Source organism: Sorex fumeus, unplaced genomic scaffold (assembly GCF_029834395.1).
Source record: "Sorex fumeus unplaced genomic scaffold, SorFum_2.1 ptg000007l, whole genome shotgun sequence".
Classification (NCBI taxonomy): Eukaryota; Metazoa; Chordata; class Mammalia; order Eulipotyphla; family Soricidae; genus Sorex; species Sorex fumeus.
The window spans coordinates 38,714,446-38,734,803 of NW_026606064.1; the positions used below are offsets into that span (position 1 = coordinate 38,714,446).

The 20,358-nt window shown below is 39.2% G+C and overlaps 1 protein-coding gene and 1 pseudogene across 2 annotated transcripts in view; both read right to left on the reverse strand.

Moving 5' to 3' along the window:
• Positions 1-19,109, reverse strand: part of COG2 (component of oligomeric golgi complex 2) — a 64,073-nt gene extending 44,964 nt beyond the window's left edge. For both annotated transcript variants that reach the window (XM_056131050.1, XM_056131044.1), the window contains exons 1-7: positions 18,933-19,109; positions 13,919-14,080; positions 11,637-11,702; positions 9,930-10,010; positions 8,193-8,296; positions 4,518-4,626; positions 3,823-4,002 (exon numbers count right to left, since the gene is read on the reverse strand). In XM_056131050.1, the coding sequence (XP_055987025.1) occupies positions 3,823-4,002; positions 4,518-4,626; positions 8,193-8,296; positions 9,930-10,010; positions 11,637-11,702; positions 13,919-14,080; positions 18,933-19,004 (774 nt within the window). In that variant the 5' untranslated portion in view covers positions 19,005-19,109. The remainder of the gene's footprint in view (positions 1-3,822; positions 4,003-4,517; positions 4,627-8,192; positions 8,297-9,929; positions 10,011-11,636; positions 11,703-13,918; positions 14,081-18,932) is intronic.
• On the reverse strand, positions 7,253-7,715 carry LOC130039202 (60S ribosomal protein L21-like; annotated as a pseudogene).
• Positions 19,110-20,358: the final 1,249 nt, after the last annotated feature.

Genomic DNA, 20,358 nt, shown 5'->3' on the forward strand with positions numbered 1-20,358 from the left:
CATTCATCTGTTTCCATTAGAGAAAAAAGATAAATCCCTATGGTAACTATTTTTACTACCTTGATTTTGTTCTTCCTGCTATCAACATTCAGATTAGAGGAAGGTTTGAAACAAGAAGGATAGAAGATAAATATCTTTTATTTTACTTTATTATTAGTTTATATATATATATATACATGTATATATATATATATTTTGGTGGATAGGTTTTGTATCAAGAGGTGAAATGACACAATAAGCATACAAATTTAAGTTTTAAAAAGTAGCCTTGGGGGCTGGAGCGATAGCACAGACATAGGGCGTTTGTCTTGCACGCGGCCAACCTGGGTTTGATTCCCAGCATCCCATAGGGTCCCCTGAGCATCGCCAGGAATAATTCCCGAGTGCAAAGCCAGGAGTAACCCCTGTGCATTGCCAGGTTTGACCCAAAAAGGAAAAAAAAAAGTAGCCTTGGTGGTAGGAAGTGTAAACTGGTGAAGCACTGGTGTTGGAACTTTGTATTACTGAACCCCAATCGTAAACAACTTTGTAATTATGTATCTTATGGTGATTCAATTAAAAAAATTTGTTTTTACATAGAAAAAAAAAGTAACCCTAGATTATATAAAGTTACTGAAATTTCAACTATTTCTTTAATTTAAATATATTTGGGGGTATGGTGCTGCGAGCAGGTCAATCTGTACCTGTGAGGTGAGTGCATTAGCAGCCTGATGGCACCTTCAGACTTCCAGATACCCCAAAATTGCTGATGTGCATTTGGCCAGATCCCAAAAACTTGGGGCAAAAGTATACCAAAAGTAAATGGCCAAAGGTTAGGTATGTGGGAGACACACACACAAACCAACTTGGGCTCAGCTATATAATTGGAGGCATGGCCTCTCTGGTTCCTGATTGAACTGCTTAACGGCCATGATCCCAGAGACTCAGAAACAAATCTTGAAACCCAACGGCTTTTGGCAGAAATGCATCTGGTCCCTGCAGTAGGTTACTGGCGCTAGAACACCCCAGGTGGGAACAGGTTTTGTGCCTTGGCCTGTTCCCCCTGGCGGCCCGATGGTCGCCATCCTCCAGAGGCCAATAGACAGTCAGGTTTGGGCCCGCAGTGATGAGACATACAGGGCCTCACAGGATGGGGGTGGAGCCGGCCCTTTCTTCCCCACCTCAACGAGACCCCATGAACGGCCTCTCTGGCTCCTGATCAAGCCGTTTAATGGCCATGATCCCAGAGACTCAGAAACAAATCTTGGAACCCAGCAGGTTTTGGCAGAAATCCCTCCAGATTTAAGTGTTAAAATTTTGGAATTTCAAAATCGTACAAACACTACTGCAGCCATGTGACATCATATGTTATTCTTAACCAGCAACAGAAAACAAATTGTCTACTGTTGCCTTTTCAGCAGATCTGAGTGTTGGGGTAAAATCCCAAATAATAATGTCTGGTGTCAAAATACTGAATGTGATCAAAGTAGAGAGAGAGTAATGTGGAAATCATCTGTCCCACAGGTAGGGAGAGGATGTGGGATGGGGGTACACTGGGGTTTTTGGTGGTGGAGAATGGGCACTGGGAAGGTATGGGTGTTTCATTATATGACCAAGACTTAAACCCGAAAGCTTTGTAACTGCTCTCACGGTGATTCAATAAATAAAATTATAAAAAACAAGAAGAGAAAGTAAGGTGGAGTTCATGCCCAATTCAATCAGCTAATCAGTGGCTGAATAAATAGTAGTACTCCTACATAAAAAATATATATATATATTTTTTATATTCAATTAAATAAAAATGTAAGTGACTATATATTTTTGCTCGAGCGGGCCCAGTAACGTCTCCATTGGAGACTTTGTTGTTACTGTGTCTGGCATATCGAATACGTCACAGGGAGCTTGCTTGCCGTGCGGGCGAGATACTCTCGGTAGCTTGCTGGGCTCTCCGAGAGGGGCAGAGGAATCAAACTCGGGTCGGCCATGTTGGCTGCATGCAAGGCAAACGCCCTACCGCTGTGCTATCGCTCATATTTTTATCAGAAAATACATACATAGCGTGTGTCTTTTTTACTCCTATAGAGATAGTTATGAAACACAATGGACAGAAGAAACTTAACAATATAAATAAAACTTTTGAAGTTAACCTTTAAGTTTCATTTCTATCATTCTGATTCAAGCTTTCCCTTTTAAAAAATGAAAGACTGGCTTCACGCCCTATCAAGGCCATGAGTTGCCCCACGAGCGGCTCTCCGGCATGGCCATGGCCCCAGAGACACACAGACCTAATTTAGAACACAGCAGCTTGTGGCAGAAATGTGAATGGACTATGCGTTAAACTATGCGTTAAACTATGTTGCTGTCCCCTCCCCCATCCCCCCGGAAGGAATGGGTGTCTGTCTGTTCCACCTCCCCTCCCCCAGACCTGTAGCATGGTGGCCGCTGCCTCAGAGCTTATTAGACAGCCAGGCATGAGCCAGCGGTCACAGGGCAACTGCAGCCTCATGGGATGGGGTGGACGGAACCAGCACGTCCTTCAAACCCTACAGAGGCCACGAGTTGCTCCCCATGATCAGCTCTCCAGCAAGGCCATAGTCCCAGAGGCACACAAACTAATTTTGTAATTACCCAGCTTCTGGCAGAAATACCTCCAGACTTAGTAAAATATCAGAAATCAAAAATTGTGTGGCCGCTAATGCGGCCATGCGACATATGGTCTGTATAACCAGCAATAGAAAACAAATTATTTCACAATGCCTTTTCAGCAGTTCTGATTGTTGGGAGGAAATTCCAAATAATAATGGTGCATCTTTTGTCGAATTAATGAATGTAATCAAAGTAGAGAAAGAGTTAAGTAGAAATCATCTGCTTCAAAGACATCGGGAGGGGTGGGAAGGGGGGCATATTGGGGTTCGTGGTGGTGAATGTGCACTGGTGAATGGATGCGTGTTTGATCATTGTATGACAGAGACTTAAACCTGAAAGCTTTGTAACTTTTCTCATGGTGATTCAATAAATAAATTAAAATAGTGAAAGAGAAAAATAAACTACTGTAAAAAATTTAATTTGTATAAAGAGATAATTATGTTTCTTATATTAAGAGTTCTTATACTTTCAAATAAAAGGAACAAAGTTGAGAAGCACCAGAAAAAAAAAATAAAAACAAAAAATGAAAGGCTTTCTGGTAGGAGCAACAGTACAGTAGGCAAGGCACTTGTTGCATGCAGCTGACCTGGATTCGATCCCCGACTCCCACATGGTCCCTTGAGGAATGCCAGGAGTAATTCCTGAGTACAGAGCCAGGAGTGGCCCCTGAGCATTGCTGGATGTAACTCAAAAAGCCAGAAAAATAAAAGAGGAAAGACTTTCATCCTGAAATAATGTGAGCAGGACGTTTACAGATCCTGAAGGACAGCGACTAGAAGAAATTTTGCAATACTGAAAGTGAGCTTTGATGCACCTATGAACTTGAACAACATGGAAGTGTCACTGTCATCTGTTAACTTGTTTTATTCTACCCAGTCATTCAAAAGCACTTTACTGAAAATCCACCTATCTTAACAGTAAACTCCAAAACATTCTAACATACCCTCTTCTAACACAACCCGCATTATGACTAAATTAATACCTGGGTTACAACAATATTAGAAAATACTGGAGAGCATTCCCAACACCTATCATGCAAATTATAACCAACTGGGACCAATTCTTCAATACAAATGATATTACAATAATTATCAGGAAGTTTACAGAAAGATCTATTTTACTTTCTTCTATTCTTTGCACCTCATAAGTATCAAAGACAGAGTTGAAGTTCTATCAATGTTTGCTGAATAAACAAACCTCATCTATGTATGGTTTCACTAGAATCTGACCAACTAATGCCTCTGCATCCCGTGTCTTATCAATTGTGGCGTAGGTCCTTAAACAGTGTCGTACTATATCAACATTGGACGTTTGAAGACCTTCTAAGAGAAGACTTTCCAGTGACTGTTGTAACATGGCAGTAATACCAGCTATACGCTGCAAATATATAAACAAATAATTTAAAAAATTAGAACAATTATATGTACACACACACACACATGACCAATCTTATAATACACATAAATTGAACCTTGTATTTTCCTGAACAGCAATGACCCTAATCCTTGCAATCTTTTTATATGTAAATCTTTGCTTTATCAAAGGAATTTAGAACAAATTATAATGAGGCGGAAAAGTTATTTTTCTCTGATGTTACAGAGTAAATCTGACAGACCAGAAATTCCAACTATAAATATGTGACATTCAGAACCAATTTCACTTTTGTAAGTCAGAGAAAATGCTTGTACTCTTACACAATATATATAATGTATAATACTTCAAAGGGAGGCACCCCCAAATAAAAAGAAAATCTGAAAGAAAATATTAAAAAACATTAAAAAATCATCTTCAAATTCTGGTAGTAGACAATTATCAGGGGGCATATTGCTAGGTTAAACCAAATTGAGTAAAATTCTAAATAATATACTGTAAAAATATAAAACAACACTTACTGGTCTTACTTTGTCCATAAGAGGCATGCCTTTGCTTTGAATAGCATGAAACTGTAATTGGTTAAATTCAGTGGCAATTCTTTCCAAAATCTGTCCAGTCAAAAGTGGGCTAAGAGAGATAAAAACAAAAATTTAATTCTTAAAGTTTTTTTTTTAATTTCTAAGAGAATCATCACATAATCAACAATGGCAACGTATTTTGCATTCGTTGATGCAAATGCACAAACGAATTCAATGCTTTTTGCACTTAACTTCTTTGGAGACTATTTTCCCATAGTCTCCTCCTTACTAGATGAAAGCTAAAACATCTTTTTCATTCTGAAATCTTTACACAGAATATTCTAAGCCTAGGCCACTGATAGTTCCCGGCACTAGGCCAGGAAGTAATCAGTGTGGGTAAATCTGTGTTTTCACCCATTTTTAGTTTCTACCATTTGTTACCCTCTCTCTCCTTTCTCTTGTTCTCTTGCCCTGTTCTACTATGTACACTTGTTTCTCTTCTGCAACCGTTTCATTCTTCTTTTCTTCGAAAATACATCAAATAACTTGAAATATCCAATATTCTCATCTCAATAAAATAAAACTAGTCCTCCAGAAGCAATTAAGGTCATACCTTAAAATAGCTGACTTTAAATTTAAATAGTAAAATATTACTTTACATATAATTGCCAAAGAGATTAAAATAGCAGTTACACTCTAAGCGCTGGGTCCTAGTGGGAGGGAATTCTTTCCAAATCTGCAAGATTGTAATGAATGTACATTTTTTTTTCCTTCTAAAACACATTGTAAACTATCAAAAGAAAGCTGAAAGGCAAAAGAAGAAAGATATAAACACTGCAGTACTTTGGGGGATAACACCCTGTAAATACAGGCCGTAAAATATGAACAGTATCCTGAGGTAAGCAAGCCTATGGGAAAGGACAAGCCCAGCCATGAAACGTCCTGCTAAGAAAAGCACATGAGTAAATGGGAAACATAGTGCTAGGGAAATAACAGGTCTCAGCAGGAGATCTCCTGCCAGGGAAAATATAGGCCTAGGTGGAAAATATGGTGCTAGGGAGCATACAGGCTTAGATAGACTTACAGGGGTTGTAACACAGCTTGGCTGAAAGAGACCTGTCAAGAAGAGCAGGGCAGTCTTTTTTTTAAATAATGTAGGAGTACTATTTATTCAGCCATTGATTAAGCTGATTGAATTGGGCATGAATTCCACATTACTTTTTTTTTAAAAAATTCAGAATGTTAATTTTATTATCATTCCCCTCCCCCTTCTTTTTTTTTTTTTTGATTCAACGTGAGATAGTTACAAAGCTTTCATGTTTAAGCTTCTGTCATACAATCATCAAACACCCATCCCTTCACCAGTGCAGATTTTCCACCACCAAAATCCCCAGTATTCCCTGCCTCCCAACCTTGCCTGTGTGGCAGACACTTTCCCCCATAATAGAGCAGAGCAATCTTTTTTTTTTTTTTTAAATTTTTTTTCCCCTTTATTTTATTTTATTTTTTTTAAAGTTGTAGATTTACAATTTTTTGTGCTTTGGTTTCAATTATACAATGATCAGATACCCATCCCTCCACCAGTGCCCATTTTCCACCACCATGGATAATATCCCTCCCACCCCCATCCCCCCATCCCCCCTGTCTCTGTGGCAGGGCAATCCCCTGTGTTCTCTCTCTCCTTTTGGGTGTTGTGGTGAGCAGAGCAATCTTAATGCTTATCTACTCCATGTCTCCCATGCCCATAGTGGCCCTAACACTTTATCCTTTGTTCTATGTATTAACTCGTGGCTAGTATGAATGGTGTACTTGCTGAGAGGGAGGAGGGAAATGGAGCATATATCATCCTTTGTTCAAGTTTCTGAAGCTAGCTTACGACCTTGACAAGCCACAGCATCTGTCACAGGATCCAACCCTATTTGATGAAGGCCAGTGGTGCCAATCCAATTGGCTTTACTGCGATTTTCTGGCCTTTTCTCTGGCATTCTGTGTCTGAGTCTGATGATCAAACAGTTAAGTGAAGAAAGCAATTCACATCATGAGGAAATTGAAATGCCACATGGAGTCCCTCAATATCTACTCAGTCCTGTATCTAAAGCATACAAACTTGTTTAGGGACAGGAAAAATAATACAGGGGTTAGAGAACAAGACATGCAATCAACCCTGGTTTAATCCTTGGTCTCCTGAGTAACTGCTGAATATAGCCCTCAGGCCCTGGGGGCCCCCAAGCACAGCTAGGGTTGTCCAGAAGTTCTTGGCACCATAGGACTTGAGCACTGAACCACCTGCCCGTTGGCAAAGATTCTCCGTGACTTGCTTCCAGAAGTCCAACTTCATATTCCTGATATTACACTGGCTTTTTAAGCGTGTACATAAGCGTGTACTCAAGAGGCCAATTCTGGTGATATTTATCCAACTGGGTCAGGTGGTTCAATGTGAGGATCCAAAACTGTAGAGCTGATTGAGTCCTGTTATGCTGGGGAACACCAGGATCACATTTAGCAGTGCTTGGAAGCCGCCAAGAATATTCCCAGGAATATTTAGAGATCCATGCAGTGCCAGGGATTGCACCAGAGCTAGGTGCATGCTCTGCATATCTCCTTGGCCCCCATCATTTTTCTCTTACAGCTTTTTCTTTCCTGTTACCAAAATTCATCTATAAGTACCCTACACTATTTTTTTTAAAGAACCATTTTTTATAGTCAAGGGGTCTCTATTTTTAAACAAACACCCCTCATGCCATAAATTCATAGGAAATGGGCTCCAGCAGCACAGGCTCCTTTCCACTGGTTCTCTCAAAGTCTGCTTCTCTGGGTGGAGCCCAAGTCTCTTTTTCTTTGGTTTCCTTCTTTTTTCTAATCATTTTCCTTCACCCATCTCAGGAAGCTGTCTCGACTACGAGAGTGCTTAATATACTCACTATGAACATTAATTCTCTTGGCAAGAATCTTGCCCTTGCCTTGTTTGTTAATGACAATGCCAACAGCATGCTGGGTAACACTGTAGACTCTTCTAGTTTTGACAGATAACATTTGTGGGGCATTCCTTTTTGCACAGTGCCCATTCCCTTTATAGCTACGATATCACCTTTCTTGAATATCTATCATGTATGTGGCCAAAGGAACAATTCCATGTTTTCTAAAATGTCCAGAGAACATATAGTAGGTGCCCCTCCTCTTTTCCTTTGTGTTGGTCATTTCTGAGGTTCACCTGGAAGTTCCACCCAAAAGGCTTATACTATTTCTTTATGATAGAATGCTAGTGCATTCTGAACCTCAATATATATCAATGGTCATACTCTGATCATGTGTTAAAAAAAACTAAAATAAGAATGAATACTATTCTACACACCCTGAAGATCAGTAAGGATCTTAACAGCTGCTAAAGCAATTCCAAAAATAAAAATCTTCCACTGCAAATCTAGTGCCTCCGAAAGATGATGTGTTGGAACTACGGCATAAAATCACAAAGGTTTTAGATTTTTAAAACAGCACATTATAAATAGCATCAACTTGCACTCTATTTTCCTTGAATAACATTAAAGAATACTAAGGCGTAATTTGGATTTCCTTTTTTCAGGAATAAGTTCGAATCCTACAATAATTATCCTTTCAGCTTGTATGTTAAGTTTTAATTTATGTGATGTTTAGTAAAAAACAAAACAAAAAACTTACCTGTTTGCTTCTAATGCAGATGTTTCTTTAGAATTCTGAGAATTTAAGATTTTTTCAATTTTCTCAACTGATCGAATAATTTGTATAAGCCTCAATACACACATCTATAAAAATTAAAATTAAGCAAAAACAAAAGTCATGATGTTTAGCTTTTTTTTTTAATAGAATCACTGTGAGATAGACCCTTACAGAGCTGTTCATGATTAGTCATATAGTATTCCAACACCTATCCCTCCACCAGTGTACATTTCCCAGCACCAGTGTTCCCAGGTTGCCTTCCATCACTCCCCTCCTTCCCCAAGATGTTTAATGTTAATTATCTTACATTTCCATTCTAAACACTGGAAAAATGTTTTAAAAATGGCGAATTTAGAATACCTAGAACATTCTCTATTTTGAATTTTATTTAACAACAAATTCCTGAGAATCTTAATTTTGCTTTCCAGAGCCAGCATATTTTAAAAATAAAGTAGGCTTTTTTGTTTTCTCATGTTTTATACCTTTCATTTATTCTTTTTTCTTATCTTAAGTGAACTTTTCTACTGGCTCTACATTTATTTTCTTATAACCATTTTTCCAATATTTAGTTTCTGATACTATTTATCTTTTCGATTCACATATGCATAACACACATATCTACCTAATTGTCAATTCATTAAAGATATTGTACTAAAAACAGTATCAAGAAGGTTTAATCACAGTATAGGAAGTCATCCTTGAAAGGACAAAACAACAAAGTCCCTCATTAAGCAATCACTGAATTACAGTTATGAGCTAGATATTCTTCTAGAGATCTGAGTGAACAAAGCAGGTACAAGCTCCCTGTTCTACAAATCTTCCTAAAGATGCACATTCATGAAATCTTGGGGGCAAAAGCTAAGTTGAGACCTAAAAGATAATTAAATATTCCCTAAGATTGGCTTCTCTCCTCTAAAGTTTGAAAAATATACAATTAAATTTACAAAACAGTGGACAGAGTATCAGGCTAAAATTAAAAGTCTTGAATTCTAACTCCAACTTTGCCATTATACCACCATGGATGAATAAAACAAAATTATAGCACTGTGTTACTATGTAGGTATTTTAAAGGGGAACAAAAAGCAAAATACAGAATTAGGAAGAAACATACTACTTTTTCTAAAAATAAATCTGCCACAGAATATTGAAAGCATCCGCTATAGAAAGTCACACCTACTCCCTAAGTCTGCAATAGGAGAGCCTTCCTTTTAGGGGTGTTGAGAGACTATGCCTATTAAACTGCAAAGCATCTTTATTAATATTGGTTATTCAGGAAAAATGTGGAATTTTAGATCTGTGAACACTCAAGACCTCTAAAATTTGTCCTATAATTTCAAATAGGTAACAGGACATTAAAGTAAGCAAACATATACACATGCAAAAGTGTAAGTAAAAAAGTTTCATAATACTGAGAACTATGAGAGGACAAAGCTTAAAAAAGGTCAGTGACACCATGACTAAACTAAGACCTAAGAACAAACAATATTATTTCATCATTTAAAATTTTACCACAACCCTCATATTAATAAGAGTATAATCAGACCAGGAGAGAGAAGATCTGGTTTCCAGCTCTACCTCTAGACTTCACTGGTTTTATTAGGAGCTACTTGTCTCTAACGATACAACAGACCTGCCTTCTGCTTCCCTCTGCATACACACCAAAAGTAAAATTATGACAAAGGGAGTCCATGTCTTTAACTGTATGACACATAAATATACCTTTTTCTTCCTGATGTCCTCTTGTTTAAACATTCGTTCATCTACTGCCCGAATTCCTTCGCTAACAGACGATCTAAGACTCTTTGAAATAACAAAGGAAATGTAAAAATTGTTTTGTAACATTTTAAACTTTAAACATTTATACTTTTATACTAGAATTTTATACTATTTATAGGTTACGACTATACAGATAGTGATACAAGTACAACACATCACGTACAACTAAAAGCTATCATAACTTGGGGACAGATGACATATAAGGGAAGCTCACACAAGATTAACAGTGAAAAGAATTTTTGAGAAATACAATGACTGTCATAGTAGAGAAAGGCATAGAAAAATTTAGCAACAGAAGTGCTACTTGGGTTAGACTATGAATCTGTGTTTGCAGACATGGAGATAGAAATTAAAAGTCAGAAATATAAAACTGAATACATCATATCTAAAGCTATGAGACACACACCCAGGTGTGCTACAGAATTTATTTTGAAAACTAGAAATGAGGTCTTTAAGACTAGACTACACACTTTAGAGAAATAAAGATTATTTAGGCACTGATCATTATGAAGTATTGTTCGAGGAACACTGAACATCAAAATAGGAAAAGAATAGCCAGCAAAAGGGAGAGGTGGCAGGTAAAGACACATGTCCAAAGATGATTAATAAATCCAAGTTTGAGATATTAAGACCAAAAACAGCAATGAAAACAAAGAAAAATTCAGACAAATAATAAAATCCTAAAGAACAAGTCCATTAATTTAATTCATTCAATAAACATTAATGAAGTATCTATTAAGTATCATATACTCTGAATATTAATGAAGATTTTAGTGAACAAAGCAAAAACTGTCATTAATATCTTAGATACAGAGTAGCTCAGCTTTTAAGTTTTGATCAAAAGGAAGGCTAGTTCTGTTGCTGAATATGAAAGGAGACTATGTAAAGATATCTGGCAGGAGATAAACTATTGCCTGAAAAAGGTGTATGAAATCACCAAATTTAAAAACAAAAGTTATTCATCTACTGGAGACGACTTATATGTAAATGAGATGGCATTTAACAACTTGAAATCTGAGATACTCTTCTCTTCTCCCAACATTTATTTGTTGGGGAGAGAGGCTGGGGCCACGCCCTGCCAGGCTCAGGGACATTCTGGACTCTAGGTAAGGAGTGACCCCTTGGCATGAAGACTAAACCTAGTTCTGTTGCACATTAGGCAAGTGACTTATTGCCCCTCCCTCCACACTTTAAGCCAGTTTAAAGTGGTCTACTCAGAGAAGTTTGTCATCTTCAAACCAAGCATGCTTTTAAGTTTTAATGTCACATGCAAAAGATAGAGAACCATTTATCAACTTTTTTAAAGGTGCATAATCATGAATCATTAAAAAGAATTTTGGGGTTTGTTTTGGGGCCATATCCAGTGGAGTTCAATAATTATTCCTGGCTCTGTACTCAGGGATCATTCCTGGAAGGGTTTGGGAAATGTATGGGTTGCTGGGAACTAAAACCATACTGGCCACGTGCCAAGCAAGTGCCCTGCCTACTGTACTCTCTCTGTTTCCACCATTAAAAATTACCAACAACAACAAAAAATTAACAACATCAAGCAACCTACCAGATCAAAGGAAACTTTAGAATCGGTGAACAAATATATCATGCTTTATGGTAGATATATTTAGTATTATTTAGTATTATTTTAGGACTTACCAGGACCTCTTCTCGTAACTGTCCCAAGGGCACAGAAAGCTGATTAAGGGCTTTGTCCATGCCAACCTGAAGGCAAAACCATGTCAGCACAAACACAAAACAATTCGCAATACTAGTGAAGTATATACTTTGTGAAAAAAGCAGTGCTAGGAATAAATTCTTTCTGTACAACAAAAATGAACAACAATATATTGCTAGGTAACTAGCTAGCAAGAATGTTAATTTATACATATGGACTATACTCAATGACATTGTATTGCATATTTATAACCTGTCAAGACAAAATTGTAAAAGTTCTTATGACATCCTCACGGAGAAATTTGAAACTTTGTATAATGAGGAACAATAATTAGAATTACTGTGCAGAAATAGTGAACTATGCTGCAGATCTAAAACTAATATATGTGAATTTACCTCAATAAAACATTTAAAAATAAACAGAAATGCTATTGTATCATAGATACTCTTTAAAAAAATCTACTTATATACATAAAAAATTAAGAAAATTCTTGATAAATGAAAACTTCCTTATACAAAAGTTGTCTAAGAATGAAACTGTACATGCATTAATGGGAAGTGAATAGCTATTTGTCTATAATTTACAATACTTGACCAGATGATGAAAACCTGTGAAAGTCTGATGGACTACATTGCTCCTAGACATTATTATGATCATTGGGCTGGAGCGACAGCACAGCGGTAGGGCGTTCGCCTTACAAGCGGCCAACATGGCCGACCCGAGTTCGATTCCTCCACCCCTCTCGGAGAGCCCGGCAAGCTACCGAGAGTATTCCATATGCCAGACACAGTAACAACAAAGTCTCCAATGGAGACGTTACTGGGCCCGCTCAAGCAAATCGACTATCAACGGGAGGGCCTTTACCTTTACCTGGGCTGGAGCGATAGCACAGTGGTAGGGCGTTCGCCTTACAAAGCGGCCAAAATGGCCGAACCCGAGTTCGATTCCTCCGCCCCTCTCGGAGAGCCCGGCAAGCTACCGAGAGTATCTCGCCCGCACAGCAGAGCCTGGCAAGCTCCCCGTGACGTATTCGATATGCCAGACACAGTAACAACAAAGTCTCCAATGGAGACGTTACTGGGCCCGCTCGAGCAAATCGACGATCAACGGGAGGGCCTTTACCTTTACCTTTACCTTGGAATACAAATAAAATTGAATAAAAAATTAAATTTTTTGGATTTCTAATCCCACTGGGACATTGATCTCACGGGCATATTTCCCAAAACTAAAAATAGTTCATTCATTTTAATGATTCTTGAAGCTGTCATGAAGACAGTTACTTCACTGGGAAAACAGATTATATAAAAAAAAAATTTTGTGTGTATTAAACACATTTTAGATAGCTGAGCAGCAGGTAGGGCAGGTAGGGCTTTTGCCTTGCATGCAGCTAACCTGGGTTTAATCCCAAGCATCCTGAGTAGTGCCCCGAACCCTGCTAGGAGTGATCCCTGAGTGCAGAGCCAAAAGTAAGCCCTAAGCACTTCTAGGTGTGGCCCCAAAATCAAAATCAAACCAACTCAAGTATTTTACAAACAACTGACATGCTCATTACAAATCATTCATATTTTAAAATTTATTTTTCTTGAAGATCATTGTTGGCCAATGTGCCCACAACCTGGTTGTAGTTAGCATAAAAGTAGCACTGCACTGTAGCCCTATCCTCCCAATATTCATCCGTTTGCTGGACTGGGCACCAGTAATATCTCCATTGTGAGACTTGTCGTTACTGTTTTTGGCATATCGAATACATCACAGGGAGCTTGCCAGGCTTTGCCATGCGGACGCGATACTCTCAGTAGCTTGCCGGGCTCTCCGAGAGGGGTGGAGGAATCAAACCAGGGTTGGCCCAGGGTCGGCTGCATGCAAGGCAAACGCCCTACCCGCTGTACTATCGCTCCAGCCCAGTTAGCGTAAATTATCTGGAAGTAAATTAAAATGTTTAAGAATAGTGGGCATTTATTTGCCCTTGCAAATTGTTCTTAGCGGTGAGACTTCATAGGATGAAAACTAATAAAAACACTATAATTATCTTTTACTTTTCACTAATTCTTAATACCTAATTTTATTAAAACGGACTCATATGGGCAAAAATTCAAAACAAAAATTTAGTTTTTCTATTAATAAGGTTAGTAATCTCCAAGTTTGCAGGAGAAAAATCAATGGATTTATAAAAACTTCCCAACATATTGTTAAGAATAAATATGAGTGAGAAAGGCTTTAAGTATAAATTTATGATGGAAGGATTTGTGGATTTGAGATTTACCAGGTTTGTCGAAAGGTTGACAAAATCTGCATAGTCCTTATTGATGAGCTCGACCATAGCTGTTTTAAGAAGTTTATAGTAGAGTTCTAGGTGTTCTCTCAGTTCTTCTAGCTGTACACGCTTTCTACAGTCAGACACAAAATGATCGACATCAAAATCTTCCTGAAAATTAGAAAAAAAAATATTACTGTGTTATTTTACTCTATTTTTAATTTTGGAACCAGCAACTATACTAGTTTTTATAGTGACTGAACCAATTTAGATTCCTACAAAACAGTGCACAGGATACATTTTTCTCCACATTTTTATTCCTATCTTTTTTGATAAGTCACTCTAATGGATAGTAAATTACATCTCATTATAATGTTGGTTTTGCTGATGATTAATGATGCTAAATACCTTTGTGCTCCTCTTGGCCACCTATCTGTCCTCTTTAGTCGAACGTTTTAGTCATTTGATGGGTTGCTTTGTCATTTTTCTTATGGTTTCCTTTGTTGGGCAGAAATTATATATAGTTTGATATAGTTCCACTTGTTTAGTTTTTGTCTTTGCTTTTGGCGTGAAATCCTAAATACCATTGCCACGATCAACATCAAGTTTCTTACTATCTCTGTTTTCTTCCAGAAACTTCATCGTTTTAGTTCTTACACTCAAATTTTTAATTTTTTTGTGTTTGGTGAAGACACTGGTTCAGTTTCTTTCTTTTCGCGTGGCTGTCCAGTTTTCCCAATATTATTTGCTTAAGAGACTATGATTATCTTTACCCCAAATTATCTTTACCCCCATTACACACACATATATTGGGATTTTGGTGGGGATTATATTGAATCTAGAATGCTTTAAATAGTACAGGCATTTTAGTAATGTCAATTAACTAAGGGATGGAGCGATAGCACAGTGGGTAGGGCATTTGCCTTGCACGAGGCCACCCGGCTGACCCAGGTTCGATTCCTCCGCCCCTTTCAGAGAGCCCAGCAAACTACTGAGAGTATCTCGCCCGCATGACAAAACTTGGCAAGCTATCTATGACGTATTCGATACACCAAACACAGTAACAAGTGTCATAATGGAGACGTTACTGGGCCCGTTGAGCAAACTGATGAACAACGGGAGGACACTGATAATTATCTAAATCTCAGAACATGGATTTCCTTCCCATTTGTTTTTCCAGTTTTTATCATTAACATTTTATATAATTCAGTGTACAGGTCTTTCACCCCTAGGTTAAATTTATAGATTTATTTTTTGATAAATTGTAACTGAAATTGCTTTCATTTCTGGTAGCTCACATTTATCTTATTCCTTATTTCAAAGGAAATCAGATTTTCACTGCAAGCTTGCATATTCGTCATATGGCTTGCCATACCTATTCAACTAAGCTATCATAAATCAACGCTGAATGTTGCCAATTGCTTCTGTATCTGCTGAGATAATCATATATTCCTTTAGTCATCATTTTATCAATGTTGTATCACATGAAATGATATGCAGGTATTAAATCATTCACGGATGACTTTCACAGACGTATCCTTGGGATTACACCTTATCATGGAAAATCTATCCTTATGCCATTATGTCCAGATTTCTGACTGGTACACAGCCGAGATTAATGAATATTATATTGAATAAGCAATTAATGTCATTACCCTACCAGATCATCATTTTTTTTAACAGGGTAATGTCAATTAACTGGATTTCAAATAATCTCAACTCACTGAAAATCTAATATTTGCTAACTCTCCCCACAGTCAAAATTGCAAAGTGTTGAATGAAACAAAAATGTATTCCCACAAAAAGCTCTTCACCCATCCTATGTGCCAGGAAACTATAACAGGATATTTCTGCAAAGGAAACACAAATTGCAAATAACCCTTATCTCTTGATCCCACCTAGAAAATAAATATTGTATTACTTTGCACAGAACACTTATTCAATATACTGTTCTACATATGAAATGGTTACACTAGCACTGCCAACTAGCACTACCAACTGTACAAAACATTCAGAGGCTTAAGAACTACTCAAGAATATGAAATTGTTGGCATTCTGGCCACTTTACCAGTTTGTCTCTCCCTATTTTTAAGGTCTAAATTTTTTTTGTTTTTATTTTTTGGGTCACACCTGGCAATGCACAGGGGTTACTCCTGGCTCTGCACTCAGGAATTACTCCTGGCGGTGCTCAGGGGACCATATGGGATACCGAGGATTGAACTGGGCCAGCAGTGTGCAAGGCAAACGCCCTACCCACTGTGCTATCACTCCAGCCCCCCCCCCCTTTTTTTTGGCTTTTTGAGTCACACCAGAGATGCACAGGGGTTACTCCTGGCTCATGCACTGAGGAATTACCCCTGGTGGTGCTTGGGGGACCATATGGGATGCTGGGAATCGAACCTGGGTCAGCTGCGTGCAAGGCAAACGCCCTACCCACTGTGCTATCACTCCAGCCCCACCAGCCCCTCTTAATGTCTATTGTAGAACTTAAATTTCTACTTTCTGAAAATGCTTTAACCAAAGGTATTATCAGTTCAGACTGAGAAAAATGGCAAGGTTAGTGAATCAGAAAGGATGTTGGTGATGGGAAGGAAGTCTGAAGAAGTTAACAGACAAGTGAAAAGTTTTCTATACTCTAAGGTTCTTGAAGTTAGAGAAGTCAAAACAAAAACACAAATCTTTGTGCAAACCTCTCCTAATGCATCTCTCTGCATGTACTCTTAGTTATCTCTTCTATCTTTGCTTAAAGCTAGCTCTGAGCTAAGGGATGGAAGAAAGAATATTAGTTCAAGAATATTAGTTCACCCTGGACTTTCCAGTCATCCTAAAAATCATTTGTGATTTAACACAAATATTATTAAGCGGAGAGTGACTTAAGAGGAAGAAGGCGCAGACAATGAAGACCTTAAGTTGGTCCCCTTATTTGCATATAAAAACATGATCTGACTGGTCAGCCTACGATCCCTTATTTATATAGTATAACCAATCAGATGAAGGAAACTGCAAAGGGACAGGGATACATACACACACACACACACACACACACACACACACACACACAGATCACCGTATTCCAGGATGACTGCTAGGGCTACTACTGCTATAATTGATGATTCCATTAGAATCAGCCTGAAAAGATGTACTCATGCTTTCCTTTTCTGACACAACAATAAAGACCATAACACTGAAGACACCTAGCAGTCCATGGGCTGTCCACAAGACATCATTACTAGACAAGAGCAAAAGTACATATTCCCAGATCTGGATATGCTAGAAATGAATCTTTTTTCTTACCAGAAAGGATTCAGATATAAATATTATATTTTTAAAACAGAATTTTAGAGAGGGGATCCAAATGTAAACATCAAAAAGAAATGAGCTAATTAAACTAGTGAAAGAGAAAAATATTTATCAATTTAGGGTTCTCAAAAGAGGCAGAACAGTAAAAGATTTAAGTTTACTATTCACAATTTTAGGGGACAAACTTTCAACATAACAGCACCATAACCAAGTAAGTGGCATCATAACCCAACACTAACAAGTTAAATATATTTTTGCTTTATAGTTGTTTTTTTAAAGTGCTCAAGTGCCCTGCCCACTGTCCCATCATTGCAGCCCCTTTTTGAAAACTCTCATATAAGCATTTTATTCCTATTCATGATTGCAGACATTTACAAAACCATAGCATCTGAGCTCACCTTAAAAAATAACTTATATAAAGCAGTGATATACACAGCACAAAACAGTTCAGGGAGGGGCCAAAGCAACCTTAATAATTAAAATATAAATGTGAAAAAAAGGATGGAATAAAAGTCCTAGTTACTTCTACTTAAGATGTCATGAGGAAATATTTTACAACGTCGCGTGTAGACCCTTAAGGGTGCCAGGACTACTCCTGATTCAGTGCTCAGTAGCTCCTACTGGTAATGTTTGGGAGGGCTATGCAATACCAGGGATGAACCCAGAGTTCCGGAACATAAACCATGTGCTTAAAGCCCTATGAGCTATATCCCCGGCCCTTAAACATACTCCTTTTTTAAATTTTCTTTTTTACAGTTTAACAAGACACAAAACAGATTGGCAAAGTTCCTCCTGACTCTCGTTAGACAGTGTCTCTTGGACACTTACGTGACTGCACCGGATAAACCTTTATAATCAGTAAAATGTTTTCCATTTCTATTTCTATTTTGTAATTTTATGTCTGACAACTGCAGACCAATCTTAGGTCCAGCTTATCAAGGTAAGCAGGCCAACTCTGGAAACCTGGAGAGTCTATGGCCATCCTACCCTGAACGCACCTGATCTCGCCTGATCTCCGAAGATCGGAAGCTAAGCAGGGTCGGGGGCTGGTTGGTATTTGGACCAGAAAAGGAGAAGGGTTTGCTTTGTAACACCGATTAAGAGTATCCCAACCTGGGGCTGGCTATAGAACAGCGGGTAGGGCGTTTGCTTTGCACGCGGACGACCCGGGTTCGATCCCCAGCATCCCATCTGGCTCCCCCGAGCACCGCCAGGAGTAATTCCTGAGTGCAGACCCAGGAGTGACCCCCGAGCACCGCCGATATTCCAACCTCTGAAACTTTGAAGGTGAAGTAAAAAACTTTCCCTGACTCAACCCTTGGGGAGATACACGGGTCCAAAGATGCGTTCGATACATCCTTAAGCGCTTCTAGGAGCAAGGCATATTGGTCAACCACAAGGCTCACGTCTAGCAAGCGGGACCCGCAATCTGACAGCACCGCTTCGCCGTTTCAAAACCACCGTTTCAAAACCATTTCCGAGGCTGCACTCAAGATACGTGATTCTGGCGAACTGCTTTTCTAGGCTTCCCCATGCACGTCTGAGGACAAAAAACGCCTCGCTGTCAAGCGCAGCGAAGTCCCTGCAGAGGGGCCTGACTCGGGGCAAGCTTGGTGGAATGCGGGTGTTTGTGGCCCAGGCCCTGTCACGAGCAGTCGAGCACGGAGAGGCCCTTAGTGGGCAGGCCACCCTCCGCCCGGCCCCGAGAGGGCCGGCCGCGCACCTTCATAAACTCGTCCTTGTCGAAGCACAGGCTGTCCGGGCCCTTGGGCAGGTTCATCCTACTTTTCTGCATCCCGCCGGCCGCCGCTTCCCAGCGTCGAGGTTCTAGGGAGAAGAGACGGGAAGCTGCGCACAACTGCAGCTCGGTCGCAGCCAGTTTCCCAGGGACGGGAGCACCGCTTCCGCCAACATGGCAGCGCCCACGCTGCGACCAATGAGCGAGCGCTCCACGGTCCCCCCCCACCTCTGCGCGAGGAAACCAAGAGGGAAGGCGGAACCGCTGCGGCTGCTCTTACAAGCAGTGCTGCCCTCGTCTGGTAGACACCGGAACTGTAGCCCCCGCTCTGTTCTGGTGGAAGCTAGCTCTCCAGTAAGAAACTAATCAGCTGAGCTCAGGAAGGCCAGGCAAAGGGGGGGCTACCTTCCCGTCCCAACTTTTCCACTGGGAGAAATAAGCCTCCAGTGATTTTCTGAGTCTTTTTTCCCCCGAGACTACGCTTTTTTGTTGTGCTGCAGAGCCTCCTGTCAGTCCTTTGGTTTTCAAACCAGTCTTCCAGTGTTGTGTACAAACTGATTTGACTCAGTTCTGGCATTGATTTGACTCAGTCCTGGCGTTCCTTTGCACTGAGACGACTGTCTAGACTCTGTGGAACAGTAGTCTCGAAGTTTAGGGATTCTTCCTGTGGGCTCAATAATAATGAACTGAAACAAGACAGTGGTCACTGCGAAGCTCTGGGAACAACTCTGTTCACTTTGGCTTCAGTTCCAAGGAGTGCAGTCTCTGAGCACTGCTTTGTATCTTAAAAGATTCTTGAATACATGCCTCACTATTTACTTAAATCAAAACACAGCAAATGTAAATCTACAGGTTTTTAAAAATATAAACAAGAGATGAGCAATTTTGTGTGTGTGTGAAAGAGAGAGAGAGAGAGAGAGAGAGAGAGAGAGAGAGAACTACCAGTATGTGTGTGTTGCATAGAGAACTATCAGCATGTGTGTATGAGAGACAGAGAGACACACACAGAAATTGAGAGAGAGAGAGAGAGAGAGAGAGAGAGAGAGAGAGAGAGGTCACTATCAGTGTAATCCACACCACAACAATTTTCTCAAACCTGCTTCATCTCCTTTTTCCAATTGCCTGGAAGATGACAAACAAATTAAACCCTTATTCATAATACTTTATTTTAGATATGCAGATACAATGGAGTGAGGTTCAGAAAATCTTTGTCCACAGTGGGTATTACTGATAATATCAGTGGCCACCAATTTTCAAAGTATTGCCATCCTGAAAAAGGATATTTTTACTTTCTATAGAAACTATTTATTGTGAGTATGCAGTGATTCTTTGAGCAATAAGTGATTCTTCAAGCTATAAGTCTGTCTATAGATTTGTTTACTGCTAATAAAGTTTTCCGCCTACTCATTGT